Raw genomic sequence first — 16302 nt, 5'->3', positions numbered from 1 at the left:
TAAGAATTGTACATAAATGATCAGAGCTAATTGCAGTGACCATTCCATGAAACAAATCGAACGAGAGAAGGTGTGTTGTCTTAGTGGAACTTTCAGCTGCAGTTTGGCAGGTAAGGTTTAACACAGAGAGTGTGCTTTCTGTTAGAGTGTTGACGGTGGCAAATGCCAATTTATACTAGTTTGTAATGGACTGTGCATGCATGCCTTATTTCATACATTATTTGTGCCAGAATTTATAAATTAATGTTTTACTTGTTTGAATAGATATTGTTACTACAGTATTTGCGTGTTGCTGCGTTGGATTCCCTCATACAGTGACTTTAAAATTTGCTTCTGCTTCTTTTCCCAGAAATACCTATGTACAATTAATATGTGAATTCCATTTCAAGTTGCTGCGAATTTAATTATTCACAAGTAGAATTGAAAGGGATAGTCTGGTAAAATGTACACGTAGTAGGTCTGGAAATGCTGCAGTGACATTCTTATTTTGCAAAAAAAAGTAAAAAATGTTCAATGGATTTGATTTGTGTATCTATATATATATACGACTTGTGTCTGTGTGTGTGTGTGTGTGTGTGTCTGTGTGTCCGCGATGCACGGCCAAAGTTCTCGATGGATCTCTTTCAAATTTGGTGGCCATATTCAGGTACACCCCGGACACAACCTGGTCGATGAGATATTTAAACACGTGCTCTCAGCGCGCAGCGCTGAACCGATTTTGGTTTTTCTCTGGATCCATTCCCAGTAACTCTTCCTTATCTTCTCCAGTGTTTTCAGCGTTTATCTCCCTTCCTTCGTGTGGCGTCAATCCATATTCCCGTTACTACGTTACTATTTTTAGAATGTCACTGCACTGTCCAGAACGCTTTCCTTGCACCCGTAAGTTGTCCTCACTGTAAAATTGCGAAGGTCGAATCAATTTATAGCCACGCGAAAAATACACTGTCATCTATCTCTATATATTTATAGATATAGATATACATATACGGCTTCTGTGTGTGTGTGTGTGTGTGTGTGTGTGTGTGTGTGTGTGTGTGTGTGTGTGTGTGTGTGTGTGTGTGTGTGTGTGTGTGTTCGGGCCTTCCTATGAGAAGCCATAACAGTTAATCTCAAAATTCTTGAGAGGACTTCGCCTTCAAAGGTGATTGTGGTGTTTCGGCACTCGGTTACATTTGACGTCGTCGACAGGGATGGGACTCGACATGAAATATTCAGGCCGCTGAATCATTTTCGTGCTGTCCCATTCCACCAACCTGGCGGGTCCATGTATTTCGGAACTTTGGGGACAAAGTTCATTCAAAGGGGGTCGAGTGTGACAGGGAGACTACCGTCGCCATTCACAGCAGACTCTGCAGAGTTGTTCGCCTTAGAAGTTGTGGGCTTTCCTTGCATGTACCCGTAAGTTGTTCTCACTGTAAAAGTGCAAAGATCGAATCTATTTATCGAAAAATCCATTGTCATCTATCTCTATATATTTATATATATAGATAGATATATACGGCTTCTCTCTCTGTGTGTGTGTGTGTGTGTGTGTGTGTGTGTGTGTGTGTGTGTGTGTGTGTGTGTGTGTGTGGAGGCAACACCTGTGGATTGTGGAGTTCTGTTTGTGATGGGGTCTGGCTGCTTTTGTCTCTCTGAATGTTCTTGCCTTCCTTTGAGTGGGCACAAACTGGTGGATGTAAATGTTCACACGTGCTCTAAGACGGCGAACCGCCACGCTGTCTGTCTCTGTCTCGCGATTCACGGTATTCCTTTAGTATATATCCCATGACCTCCCTTCTTTGTCTCTGTTACTTCAGTATGGGTATATATGTTGTATTTTTATAGCTCAATAAATACATCATGGACTCCAAAAAATATATGATAGTGCAGATTCCGATTTGGGCAAAGAACTACTTTCCTCCCGACCTTTGACCTTGCACCAAACAAATAGATTGTAATACACTCTTAATTGCTTTGCTGCAAAAGAGTTCTATCCGCAGTTTTATTAACCCGTGCATAACACTAGTTTGAACAGTCGAACACTATCACAATGCCCATGGCTACAAAACAACGAGTACCCTCCCTTGCATCGAAGCAGACGACTGTTTGTGAGAGTCTGTCACACAGGTCTGTCAGCAGTGTCGGTGTGGGAACTGACAGAATCTAGGGAGCACAGATAATAGAAGCCCTGTCACATAGACTAATCACACAATCAATACACATTTGGCTCATGTTTTAAATGACAGTTTCGAGTTTGTTAGTCAAACTCAAAGCAACAACACTGGTCTGGTGTCATGCGTAGCGGGACCGAGAAGCGTCCTTACTGCATGGTTTGGGGTGGCTTCGCTTCGTATCAAACATCGGCTGTTTCACGTATTTTGCGAGTAAGTCTACTCTTTTGCCTGGCTCTGCAGTAAGTCCACATTGGCGAAGAATGTATCCAAGAACTTAACATGTGTGCATTTTTCCGTAATCCAGTCATATTCCTTCAAAATGCAATCAATCGGCGGTGACAGACTTGGTGTCAGCAATTCGCGACTTCACCAACTTGGTCCCGTTTTCCTCACACCCATACCAGTTTAGGTTCATCCATGCAAACACACTCGCAAAACAGTTTATCACGTAGATACATTTCAAATAGGGAGCAAATGGTTAAATCTAAACCTACATATTTGTTCCCTAAAATTTGCTTCTCTGTCAATAAGCCTGATTGTATAATAATACGTTCGAGAAAAACAACGTGGAATCGATTCTGAATCGAGTAAGCCAAATGGGTGCCAACCCGGTTTCGCCCGTTCTGCCGACCTGAAACGCAAAACAAAAGAATTGTGCGCTTCAACTAAATTGATTTCTATACGACTTCATTACTTTCTTGCAACTTATGAACCTTTACTTAAAGCTTTTAAATGGTCTGAAAGTAGTGTTACCGCGTACTTATCGATGCACTCATTCGTTTTATTTTTTCAGCGACGGTCACTTAGTTTAAGGTTGCAAAAGGGCCAAGTCTCGCTGGCACCACTGTTTCACTCTCCACAGATCGCAACAGTGCCGCTAGTAGTCTACACTTTGTGTTTGATGGTAGAATGGGATATACAGATTACAACACTCGTGGTTTTTTATATGGCTTGTATTTCAGTCAAGACCCAGCGGGAATATCAATCGAGAGCCACTCGCCAGAGGCTCGTGTCTCCCGATGATATTCATCCGCTGGGTCTTGACTGAAATACAAGCCATATATATTAAAAAAAAAAACACTCGTGTTGTAACCTATATATATATAGTTACTGTTGTTGTTCTGCTAAAGAGTCACACAATCAAACGTGAAAATATATAACTTAAAACTTCTAAACTTTGTGTTTGTTACATTGTAAATTGTTGCACACGAATACTAGTGTGTTCGAGCATATCATAATATAGGCCTATGTGTGTGTGTGTGTGTGTGTGTGTGTGTGTGTGTATGTGTGTGTGTGTGTGGGTGTGTCAGTGTGTCAGTGTGTGTGTGGGTGGGTGGGTGTGTGTGTGTGTGTGTGTGGGTGTGTGTGTGTGTGTGTGTGTGTGTGTGTGTGTGTGTGTGTGTGTGTAGGGAAGTAATCGAAAACATACATGAGTACAGAAGAAGCACAGTTTTTTTCCCCTTCTAATACGTAGACTGCAAAGTAAAGTCAACAAGAACAGCTTCTAAACTGGGAAAATGTCATTTCAGCTTGGTCAGTCAAAACCTGAAATAAGCACAATATTCAATATTCTTTTTTCAGATTACAAATCGCAATTTCTACAGCAAAATGGAAAACATGAAACTTACGATCGTGGGTGATGGAGCGGTTGGAAAGAGTTGTCTCTTCATCACCTACACCACCAACAGTTTTCCCGCAGAATATGTCCCCACCGTCTTCGACAACTACAGTGTTCACATCAGGTTGGAGGGAAAGCTGTACAACATTGGTTTCTGGGACACTGCTGGACAGGTAGGGTGTTTTTTAGGGGGAGAGGGGGGGGGGGGGGGGGGAGTGCATGTTCTTCTTCTTCTTCAGCGTTCCAGAATTTTTCTGGTTACGTGTGAGCTCGTTTGCCCATTAAATTTTGGGTTCCCCACACTATGCTCTCGGAGAGCATAGTCAGCTCACTCCGCTTTCGTTGAGTAGGCATGCTGGGTATTTTCGTGTTTCCATAACCCACCGAACTCCGACATGGATTACAGGATCTTTTCCGTGCGCACTTGTTCTTGTGCTTGCGTGTACACACGAAGGGGGATAAGTCACAAGCAGGTCTGCACATAAGTTGACCTGGGAGATCGGAAAAATCTCCACCCGCTTAACCCACAAGGCGGCAGCGACCGGGATTCGAACTCACGACCTCCCGATTAGGAGGCCGACGTTTTACCACCGCGCCACTGTGCCCGTAAGGGGGGGGGGGGGGGGGTGTGAAAAAGGAGGGGGAGGGGATTGGGGATGTGTGGAGTGGGAGGGAGTGAGAGAGACACATATATATTGTCACTGTAATTCACAAATCTCGCATATATCAATTGCTGCTGTTTAGAGAAAAATCACTGCATTAGATATAACTTTAATTCCGCGTGGGTTTATAGTTTCTTTAGAACAGTGCAATAGCAGTCTAAATTTGATTTAAATGTCAGTTGTAATTGTATTTGATCCACTGAACTGAAAAGCTATTGAGAGATACGTATTACGAGCTTTTCATCCAAAGTAAGATCTTTTTATTCAAGGAGTCATTAGAATTGGAATAATATACGATTTTTTCTCTCTCCATTTGTCACCTAACCGTCAGTGGCAATATTTCATATTTCTGAGAAAATAAAATATCAGCAAGCTAAAAATACAACAGAAGCAACCTGTATATTCCATGTTCTGACATCCAAAATAAGTTTAACCCAAGCGTGTTTTTATTGGCTCTCCCTTGAAAAAAATGAAGACACGAATTTTCTTCTCAAGAACTTTTTCTTACTTTAAAAAGCAGTTGGAAAATACGATATTTTTTCATCAAATGGGCAAAACATAAGGGAGCTAAGTATTTTTTAGTTCCAAAACCTTAAAAATTGAGATACGAGGTTTGTGAATTACTACAGCGACGATAGAGAGAGATATTGAGAGAGAGGGAGTGATAGAATGTGTGTGTGTGTGTGTGTGTGTGTGTGTGTGTGTGTGTGTGTGTGTGTGTGTGTGTGTGTGTATGTGTGTGTGTGTGTGTTTGTCAGTGTGAGAGAGAGAGAGAGAGAGAGAGAGACGGAGAGAGAGAGAGAGAGAATGTATGTGTGTGTGTATGTCACGGTGTGTGTGTGTGTGTGTGAGAGAGAGAGAGAGAGAGAGAGAGAGAGAGAGAGAGAGAGAGAGAGAGAGAGAAAGAGAAAGAGAGAGAGAATATATATGTGTGTGTATGTGGGCCAGTGTGTGTGTGTGTGTGTGTGTGTGTGTGTGTGTGTGTGCTTGTGTGTCAGTCAGTGAGAGAGAGAGAAAGAGAGAGACAGAGAGAGAGAGATAAACTGGAGAGAGAGAGAGATAAAGAGAGAGAGAGATAAAGAGAGAGAGAGAGATAAGAGAGAGAGAGAGATAAAGAGAGAGAGATAAAGAGAGAGAGAGAGAGAGAAAGAGAGAGAGAGAGAGAGAGAGAGAGAGGGAGGGAGGGTGGGGGAGGAAGGAATGCTTTGGGATGGGTGGAGAGGGATTGCATGGTTGGTGGACAACCAGGGCCGGACCAAGTTCGTTTGAGGGGGGGGGGGGGGGTTCCAACTGAAGGCAGGGGTCCAAAGTCCACATTTTCTTTTCTCTGAGAGGTACATTGGATGGCCAGGGGGGGGGGGGGGTTCCGGAACCCCAGGAACCCCCCCCCCCCCCCCCCCCCCCTAGATCCGGCCCTGGACAACTGCAGTGCTCACATGGTCGATGGAAAACGTTACCACATTGCTGTCTGGGATCCCCACTGTCATTCAGAAGATTACTTACGGAAACCGAGGACGTATCTCTGAACATTTTTAAACAAGGTTTTCGTAAAATTTTAATAACACGGTTGCAACCGACTGTTTTTAATTTTTGAAGGGACACAACCGGTTACAAATGAAAAACGTCCCGATCGAGTTGCTTCTCTTACTCTACGTTTCGTTTGATTTGCAGGAGGACTATGACCGGTTGCGTCCCTTGTCGTATCCTCAAACGGACATCTTCCTGATTGCGTTCAGCGTTGACAATCCGAGCAGTCTGAAAAACGCGGAGGAGAAATGGGTCAACGAAGTCAGACATCATTGCCCCAACACCCCATGCCTCCTCGTGGGGTGCAAAGGAGGTATGCTGAACCATCACTGACTTGACTAAGATGTGTGTGACAAAAAAGAAGAAAGAAAAGAAAGAAAGAAAGAAGAGAAGGAGAAAGAAAGAAAGGAAGAAAGAAAACCATTTTTTGTTCTCCAAGACTCAAAAATTTACTGTTCTTATAAAAACAATTGCCATGCAGTGTCGGGCGGTTACAGACATAAAACACATCATATTTCCTAAGAATCAAGAATTGCACACAAAAAACACTAAGACAAAACTCATTTTCTAAGAATTGAGAGTCGCAAGAGTAATCGCACTTTCACAACACGCACATAAGCGACAGAGTTTTTCCGAAGCTGGCCAATTAAGAAAGAATGAAGAAAAAAGACTAGCGGACAAATAAAACAAAATAAATGTCGCAATAAAAGAAGCCGCCACCCCCAAAACGATATTTTTTTTAAAGGTGTGGATTGCTTACAAAACGCTGACATATTAACACAAGTTAAATGTTAAGTTTGTTGAAGCGGTTATGAGCGTTTCTACTATTGTAATACACACACACATACACTGTACACACACACAACACACACACACACACACACACACACACACACACACACACACACACACACACTACACCATGGCCATTGCGTCTTTTTTCAGACCTTCGCGAATCTAGTGGAGATGGCGCCCGAAAACGTCGTTGCGTGACGTATGAAGAGGCGTCAGAAGTGGCCAAAAGTTTTGGCATGAAGTACGTCGAGACGTCAGCTCTGACGCAAACTGGACTGAAAGAATGCTTTGACAATGCGGTAAGTTGAACAGTCTAGGTTTGATGCAAACTGGACGGAAGGAATGCTTTGACTATGCGGTAAGTTGAACAGCCTTGCTTTGACGCAAACTGATCTAAAGGAATGCTTTGATTATGCGGTAAGTTGAACTGTCTGGCTTTGATGCAAAATGGACTAAAGGAATGCTTTATCTGTGCGGTAAGTTGAACAGTCTAGCTTTGATGCAAAATGGACTAAAGGAATGCTTTATCTGTGCGGTAAGTTGAACAGTCTAGCTTTGAAGCAATCCTGCGACCACCTTTTGATAACGACCACCTGCCGAATCGACTATCCGAAAGGATCCTTCACAAAGTTGTTTTTATCTGTATATTTCACATCTACAAAATGATCACCTGTCTGTAAAGGCCACCACGTGTTGTTCCATGGGGGTTGCCGTTATAGACAAGTTCAGTCTCCTACTTCCACAACGAAGACGACGTAACTATGTCTCCTTCTCCTATTGCTGTACTTCAACTGCTATGACAGCAACATCAACACCAGCAGTTGCATGCTTCTACTGACACTCCTACTGCCATTATTGTATTGGAAATTAAAGCTAAAGTACATCTTTGATTTCATTTTGCAGGTGCGCCTTGCAGTCAACGGAAAGATTGCAGCCACGAAGAGAACGTTTGGTCTAGGCAAAAGAAAACAGAAGGAAGTTCCCATCGCTCCGCTTATGCCCCCTGCAGGTAAGCTTGTAGTGGTTGTCGCCCTTCCCCCCCCCCCCCCCTCACACCAGTCTCTTTTTGTTCACGTGTCTGTCTGTCTGTCCGTCGGTGGGACTGTTTGTTTGTCTCTGTCTATTTCTCTTACAAGGCATGTTATTCATTTAAAATCATATATTGAATATCGGCCTGTCTCTCTGTCTGTCTTTCTCTCTCTGTGTGTGTGTGTGTGTGTGTGTGTGTGTGTGTGTGTGTGTGTGTGTGTGTGTGTGTGTGTGTGTGTGTGTGTGTAACAAGTGATATTTCTGCCTGCCTGTTTACTTGTCTATCTGTACGGTTGTCTCTTTTTCTTGCCCTCTCGATCTTGCTCTCTCTTACACAGACAGACAGATATGTACACGCACGCACGCACGCACGCACACATATACGCCAGCATGCACGCACACACGCACACACACACACACACACACAAACACACACACACACACACACACACAAACACACACACACACACACAAACACACACACACATACACCGGCACACACACACACACACACACACACACACATACGTCTTTGTTCGACCATTATTTAATGTTTTCTCTCCCCACACATACACTTCTTTGGAATCCAAAATCCAATATTTATGGCTTCGACTTTTTTTTGGAAATTAAAATAAAGACCAATACAACGATGATATCATAACGATGACGTCATAATACCGTCCTTTCAGGCAAAGCTCCATGGGTAGAGGTGATGACGTCAACGTTTTCTGACGACTGGTATAAAGCTCTACAGGACCCCCGTTTTCATGACGTCACGTTTGTCGTTGAAGGAGATCATGAGTTGCATGCTCACAAGATTGTGTTGTGCTCAGCATCCAAGGTCTTTGCCAAAGTATTGGGCGTTTCCCTGGGAACACGGGTAAGTGGATCCAGCCATGTTGCCTAGTCCATTTTGAGAGCAACAACTGTTTTCAGATTAAGATAAGGCCAAGTGTCGGTTATCACCGCTTTTTTGTCTGTTGTGCGTCTGGTTAATGTATTTTTCCCAACAACCCATCGATTCATCCATCCATCCATCCATTCATCCATTATTCATATGTTAGTGTCCGTACGTCCATCCATCCATTCGTTCATTCCTCCATTTTTGTTGATGAATTCATCCATTTATATCTTAATGGTTTTACTTATTTAACGATATTAACAGCTATTGTGTTTTCAGCGTAGCAATAGGGTCCGCTATTTAGACGAGACCGTAAAGTATAATGCCGACGAGTCGAAGACGAGTCGCATTATACTTGTTCGAGTCTAAATAGCGGACCCTATTGCTACGCTGAAAACACAATAGCGATTATATAGCTGTTCTGACCTTGATTTGTTGTTCCAAACTTACAAAATGACAGTTATTGTGTCGATACGTTGGCTCAGGTTCAATAGCAGACGAATTCCTTACGCGCATCATTTTCGCGCAGCCACACTGCTACACGCTTTCTGACTTTCGAAGAAAAACTCCAACTGCATTCGATTTGTGTGGTTACGTCCCTTGAATGAGACGGAAAATCGTCTGCTACAAAACCTGAGATCAACTCATCGACGCAAACATTGTCATTTTGCCAGTTTGGAACAACAATTTGAACAAAGCAAGGTCAGAAAAGCAATACAACCGCTAGTGAGTTTTTAGCGTAGCAATAGGGTCCGATATTTAGACTCGAACAAGCATAATGCGACTCGTCTTCGACTCGTCGGCATTACTTGTCTCGTCATGAAGCGAATTTTTCAACCTCAGTTTAAACACTCTTTTTTAAACGACTTCATGAATGTTAGTAGATCTACCTAGGGTCGATCATCAATACTTTAGAGGGGAAGTGGGGTATTCAGTGTGGAGTTACGAGATAAAGAAAAGCCGAATGCGAAAGTGTGTCTCAGTAGCAACTGAGCGGCTCACACAGGTAGCCTACACATTGACACAGAAACGGCTGTTCCATGAAATATTTGTCACCCCCCTGTTCGAACTACATCTTTTGACTTAGGTCATTTTGTGGTGTTTAGGGACAGAAAATAATTGGTTTAGCCCTGTTTCATCGGGAAATTAGCAGAAAAAGGTATGTTATCGTCATTTGTAAAGCTGAAATACATTTCTGAGTAGAATAACATTGTCAGTGTATCAGTGCTGTTAGCTTAGTCCTGAAACATCGTGTGGTACAGATGGGTAAACCGGAACCATGCGTCTTTGTTATTGCCGATATCGTTTGGATATCGGAATACGGATGTGTGAGACCATCCAATCACAGCCCCCGAATTCTTCCACGTGTCTATCAGAATAGCTATATATACACCTCTCTGTTTTCTGTCTATCTATCTATCTATCTATCTATCTATCTATGATCTATCTATCTATCTATCTATCTATCTAGACAAGCCAGCAGCGACAGATGGACGCCATCGACAGTTTCAGTCGCGAGGATTTGAACTCTGGGCGCGTGGAGGGCATAGCAAGTGTCTTTGATGACGAGGACCCCAAGAAACCCTCAGCCCAGCGGCTGACCTCTGTGGTCCTCACTGAAGACATTAAAGCCAAGACCTTTCTACGTGTCCTAGAGTTTCTTTATACTGGTAAGATGCTGAGACTGAGACTGAGACTGAGACTGAACTTTATTTTACAAGGATAAAGATTTAAGGCTGGGTCTTTTCTTGCAATCTGTCCTTGGGACGAAGAAACACACACAAACAAAATAGATAAATAGATAGTGTTAGGAAACGCGTTTAGTTTTGTGTATACGACATTTGAGAACTTCGTCTATCTCAAGTGTCGTGTAACAGAGAGAGAGAGAGAGAGAGAGAGAGAGAGAGAGAGAGAGAGAGAGAGAGAGAGAGAGAGAGAGAGAGAGATACAGTAGTAGATTGAGAGAGAGAGAGAGAGAGAGAGAGAGAGAGAGAGAGAGAGAGAGAGATATATATACAGTAGTAGATTGAGAAAGAGAGAGAGAGAGAGAGAGATGGAGAGAGAGAGAGAGAGAGAGAGAGAGAGAGAGAGAGAGAGAGAGAGAGAGAGAGAGAGAGAGAGAGAGAGAGAGAGAGAGAGAGAGAGAGAGAGAGAGAGAGAGAGAGAGAATCACAATGCAAAATAAAGAAAACTGAGACAGTGTTTACAGCGCATTTCAACGCATACATTAATTTTGTAAAAGCAATTGTTGGTTTTTAAAGAAACTAATTCATATTTTTTTAATGAGCATTTATAAAGATAGACAGAGAGATACAATGGTACTTCTTTTTCACCTCTTCAAACTCACCACATAGACAGGGTAGGCCTATTGATATTTTGGTACGTGTCTTAGTGGAGGATAGTTTCATGTCATTTAAAAGCCTGTCCCTATCTGAGATAGCGCGGTGAACTTTTTAAAGGCACAGTGCAGCTCACAGCCTTCGTTTTGCGTTTTTGTTGCAGCTGAGTGCATTTACAGTTCAAAAATTCTCCTATGGTAAAACTACCCAACGACGACATCTGTGAAGCTCGACAGTTTCTTGTTCACGCGAGTGCATAAATTAACCTAGTTATTACGTGGTGTTTGGTCGGAGTTCGATTCAACGGAGTGATTCCGGCCTCCATTTTGTTTTACACAAACTCATGATGATGTCTGACATAGTTTGCTAGTGACGTGTCTTTTTGTGAATGATGTGGTGATCTACCTGATCTAAATTTAGATCCAAAAATAGGTCAAGACCAGCCGGGTCCGAGTACGAAATTAATTTGTAAAAAAAAATCGCAGTTCTTGACTCTTTGGGTGCAAGTCAATGAAACTTGGTAGTTCTTCTAACGGATAGCTGCCTGAGGTATGACTAAAAGCCCCAGGGGCTCCGTGCACCAGGATTTGACAAGTTCAGTACCTTTAACCAGGAAGGGGTGTGACTTTAACATAAAAATATATGTTACAGTAAATTCTCAAAACCAAACATTAACATAATCCCTGAACATTTCAGTTAATTTGTAAATTTCCTGTTTCACTCGGGGATTTTGTAAATTTTCTAAAATAAATTCTAAGAAATGTGTACATTTCCTGACATTTTCTTGCCGTTTGTTTGGACGAATTTACTAAACAGTGAAATAAGTTTCCGTAAATTTATCAAAATCTTCAAATTCAAAAATAAAGTCAATTTTCTTTATTTTGCATTGTGAATTTAATTAGACTAGGAAAAAAAATTTATTTGATTGAATTTACTGTAACTTATATATACCAAATATCTTTTTATTGTCCTCAGGAGTTCCAAGACTTGCAGATGACGCGTCAGAAGCAGACATAGACGAGCTCAGCCGTGTGGCGGGCTTGTTCAAGCTGTCCCAATTGCAGACGATATGCAGCAACCTTAAGAACGAAGAGGAGTTTCTCAATCCCAGCATAGGTACTTTCCTTAACGACGAGACCGGAGCGTCCATGAAATCTCTCTTCTTCAACCAGCCTGAGTATGCTGACGTCGTTTTCAACGTGCAAGGTAGAGAGAGAGAGAGAGAGAGAGAGAGAGAGAGAGAGAGAGAGAGAGAGAGAGAGAGAGAGAGAGAGAGAGAGAGAGAGGGGGGGGGGGGGGGGGGGGGGGGGTAGAAAGCAGAGCTGGATCTAGTGAGTGAAAGGGAGAAGCTTCCAAAATGGGGCAGGGGTGCAGGGGCTTCCGGAATTCAGGGAAAACCCCTAGATCCACCATTGGAAAGAAAGGGAAAGAGTAAAAAGGAATTGGCTCCCTCCTTCCCACCTCTCAACTGCAACATGTGCGAGCTCACTGCAAGCCATGTTTTGTCAGCAACCTTAATGTTAATGATAGTGCATGTTATCTGTGTTGTGTTTTCAACGAAACGTGCACATGTTTTATGTGTGACTTTGTGACCTCACCAGGGTGCAGTGTGTACGCGCACCGTGTCGTGTTGTCAGCACGCAGTGACGTCATGGCGGCCATGTTTTCTGGAAACTTCTCTGAAGGAAAAGAAGAAACGACTGTCAAGGTAAACTCCGCCGTCTTGTCGTTTTCAAATCCGCTTACATTTAATTTCCTCTCTTGTCAAAATCATGAGAATAATTGAGTTATTTCAATATGCTGCTTGTAATCAAATGAAATGTTGGGAAAATGACTGTCAACATAAGTCGCAACAACAAAAAACCTACATCATGATTGCTTTCTTTTTTTGTAAGAATTGATTTCTTTACCCACAGCTTTGTCAATTTTCTACATAAGTTACGAACCTTGACTTCTTGATTTTAGCAGAACAATGGTGACTTCGAGTGGAAAAAAAACCACTTGGAAATTTAACATGACTTTTGTTAATTTTCTTTTTAAAATCATAACTACAAAGTCTTAAAATAACACCAACACTGAAAAATAGTCCCCAGGGGAGGCAATCGTCTTGCTTCAAATTCAAAGGGCAATATACAGCGGTTGTTTCTCTTGTCAGAGTATTGTTTATTTGTTTATACCAAGTACGTACCTAATACGTAATGTGGCAGTCAAAGGGATGTATATTTTGAATTAATTATTTTCCCCATCTTTTAGGTAAACATTCCTCATTCCGAAGTGGACACATTCGTGGCATTGCTGGAATATCTCTATACAGACCATGCACCCATTGAAGACAGCGACGGCGTAGGAATACTTGTGCTGGCGGATGAATACTGCGCGCCGCGTCTTGGAAACCTGTGTGAGCTCTACGTCACCAAAGAAGTAGATCGTCAGTGCAGCGCAAGGATTGAGAGATCTGAGATTGATGTTGTCGGTCTACTGAACACTGCTGAGGTAGGTTTGTGGGTGTGTGTGTTTGGGGATGGTGGTGGTTGTGGTGTGTGTGTGTGTGTGTGTGTGTGTATGTGTGTGTGTGTGTGTGTATGTATGTATGTATGTATGTATGTATGTATGTATGTGTGTGTGTGTGTGTGTGTGTGTGTGTGTGTGTGTGTGTGTGTGTGTGTGTTTGTTTCTTTCAGTGCATTTAGCTTTTTAGCTTGTCGTTACCTTTTTTTGGTAGGAAAATACCCAAAATATTCCTTTCCATTGCTAAATTTTAACAGCATCCGAGAGGCCTTGCTCCCCGACCCGCCGCCTGGCCTGTACCCCTGACTAATTTTGGAAGCCCCTCCTTGTCGCACACTTGTTCCATTCCTGAACCCGACTTTCTTGTTATTGTTGTTGTCGCTTCCTTACGTGTTTGCTGGGCCTGGATAACTTCAACTCCAAGTGCTACATGAAAATGCTTTTTCAGTATCTCTGAACTCAAATTTAGAAACAAGTCGTTTGCAAATCAAATTTTTACAATCTCCTCTTCCAATTTTTGTTCCAGACATACAACGCCAAGCAGCTCGTCAAATGGTGCCTCTTTTTCATCTCTTCAAACTTCTTAGCTTTTGAGAACCGGAAGGAGTTTGCCGACCTGACGTCACACCACCGGAAACACGTCAACGAACAAAGATGGCCGCCCTTGTCTTACTTGGAGGAAGTGAAGGAATACGAGGAGAAAATGGCCAAGACTGGCAGCGACAAATGCGTCGTCATGTGATCGTGTCATGTGACCTCCACGTGGTTGATTAAAACAATACAGACTCCAGAAAGTTGAACTCAGTAACCTGCCCACAGTGTACATATTTGAATGAAAGTGAATACGCATTGTTATCAAAGCCACGGTCTTCTTCTTCTTCTTCTTCAGCGTTCCAGAATTTTCTGGTTACGTGTGAGCTCGTTTGCCCATTTGGGTTCCCCACACTATACTCTGAGAGCAGAGTCAGCTCACTCGCTTTCGTTGAGTAGGCATGCTGGGTATTTTCGTGTTTCCATGACCCACCGAACTCTGACATGGATTACAGGATCTTTTCCGTGCGCACTTGGTCTTGTGCTTGCGTGTACACACGAAGGGGGTTACGTAACCTGCATGCATATGTTGGTTTTAGAGTGGTTACACTGTCTTGCGGAGGTTCAAGTCTTGGCTGTGCAGTGCCGACCTGGCAACTGACCTATTGATTCATTGGAAGGTCAAAGGCCACGAAGGCCATCATGTCATGTGCAAGCAACCGGAGTTGTTGTTGAGAAATGTATGTCAAATACGAATAATGGCATGTACACGATCCATTCGCGTGAAGCTGGACTTTACTCCTATTGTTTGCAGGGTTTTCTTTGTTTTGCATATAACTTGGCTTAATTAGTTTTTGATTTTAAATGTTTTACGAAAACAGACTATACAAAATATATCGAAAATAAGAGAAAACAGAACAAGGAACGATCAAAACATCAATATTTTTGACTAAACAAATAAAAAACCCACAGAAGAACAGAACATAGCAAGACCCAGAAAAAAACATATAAGCATAATTATGTCGGATGTTGACAAAGTAAAACAATAAAAAACAAAAAGACAAATTAACAAACAAAGAAACAAACGAACACACAAACAACAAACAAAACCATCAACAAAAACACGCCTTAATTATTTGTAGCTGTCCACAATATGTACAGATTGCATGCACCAGAATAAAACTTAGCTCAATATTGTACTGTGCGCGCTTGGAACGATATTAGGGTTTGAGCCATATTAATACCCTTGCAACAATTTTCATTATTATTGTACACTGTGTCAGTCAAGTAATCAATGCACAACTTCCTTACCCTCGTGCAAATATTGCTAAGTGCGAGTACAGTTTGCCAGACATGGCGTTTTACAATTTATGAAATGAAATGATATTCTCTCATTTATGTTCACAATTTGTTTCAGGCCTTTCTATTAGTACCCGCTGCTGTGTACCATTCCTATTGGCTCAGTGTGTTTACAACGTGTGCTCAGTACGGAAAATGTGATGGTGTTGCTATTCAAACACTAATATTTCGATGTAGGTATTAATTTATGTATGTGAAACAATTACAAAGGCAAATTGTTAGAGAGAGAGAGAGAGAGAGAGAGAGAGAGAGAGAGAGAGAGAGAGAGAGAGAGAGAGAGAGAGAGAGAGAGAGAGAGAGAGAGAGAGAGAGAGAGAGAGAGAGAGAGAGAGAGAGAGAGAGAGAGAGAGAGTTTTTGATATCAATTGATAATACTGTCAAAACACCTTGTTTTCGTGCACGTGTATCAGCAACGTCTGTTTTGCAAGCTGACACACACAAGGACAAAAATCAAATATCAAGTAATCGTGTGAGAGAAATCAGTGTGAAAGTCATGCAACACTCACACCTTTGCATACGTGTTTGATCGTATCGTTGTATCTTTGCTGGCTAGTTAATTGGCACCCTCGAAATAAACAAAAGTTAATATATCAAGCTAGAAACAATATTAGTGAGATGATGCTTTTGCCACGGTGTTCGTGATAAGGGCGCAAGTTTCATCATGTATGTTGTACCTTTTCTTCCATTGCTTCTGTCATTTATTTTGTATTATTTTTTATTATTAGAGCTTTGTTGTTACGGCCAATTATCCATTTTCATACGTCAAAGCGGTATGATTTCGAAAATGTGCTGTGCTCACAAAAATCGTAATTATTGAAAGCGACACACCCGATTTACTGTGCCCTTCGTCATATATTTGAAATATCACCAAACAGAT

General features: G+C 42.1%; 1 protein-coding gene across 1 annotated transcript; it reads left to right on the top strand.

Annotated features, from left to right (window-relative positions):
• Positions 1-43: 43 nt before the first annotated feature.
• Positions 44-15668, top strand: LOC138947494 (rho-related protein racA-like). The gene is made up of 11 exons (XM_070318974.1): positions 44-110; positions 3738-3947; positions 6108-6276; positions 6909-7057; positions 7662-7767; positions 8477-8667; positions 10160-10358; positions 12003-12233; positions 12629-12735; positions 13281-13520; positions 14062-15668. The coding sequence occupies exons 2-11, from the start codon at positions 3765-3767 to the stop codon at positions 14275-14277; spliced, it is 1791 nt and encodes a 596-aa protein (XP_070175075.1). The 5' UTR covers positions 44-110; positions 3738-3764; the 3' UTR covers positions 14278-15668.
• The last annotated feature ends 634 nt before the right edge of the window (positions 15669-16302 follow it).

This window comes from Littorina saxatilis, linkage group LG14 (genome assembly GCF_037325665.1).
Source record: "Littorina saxatilis isolate snail1 linkage group LG14, US_GU_Lsax_2.0, whole genome shotgun sequence".
Taxonomy (NCBI): domain Eukaryota; kingdom Metazoa; phylum Mollusca; class Gastropoda; order Littorinimorpha; family Littorinidae; genus Littorina; species Littorina saxatilis.
This window is presented reverse-complemented; position numbering and strand designations above follow the sequence as displayed.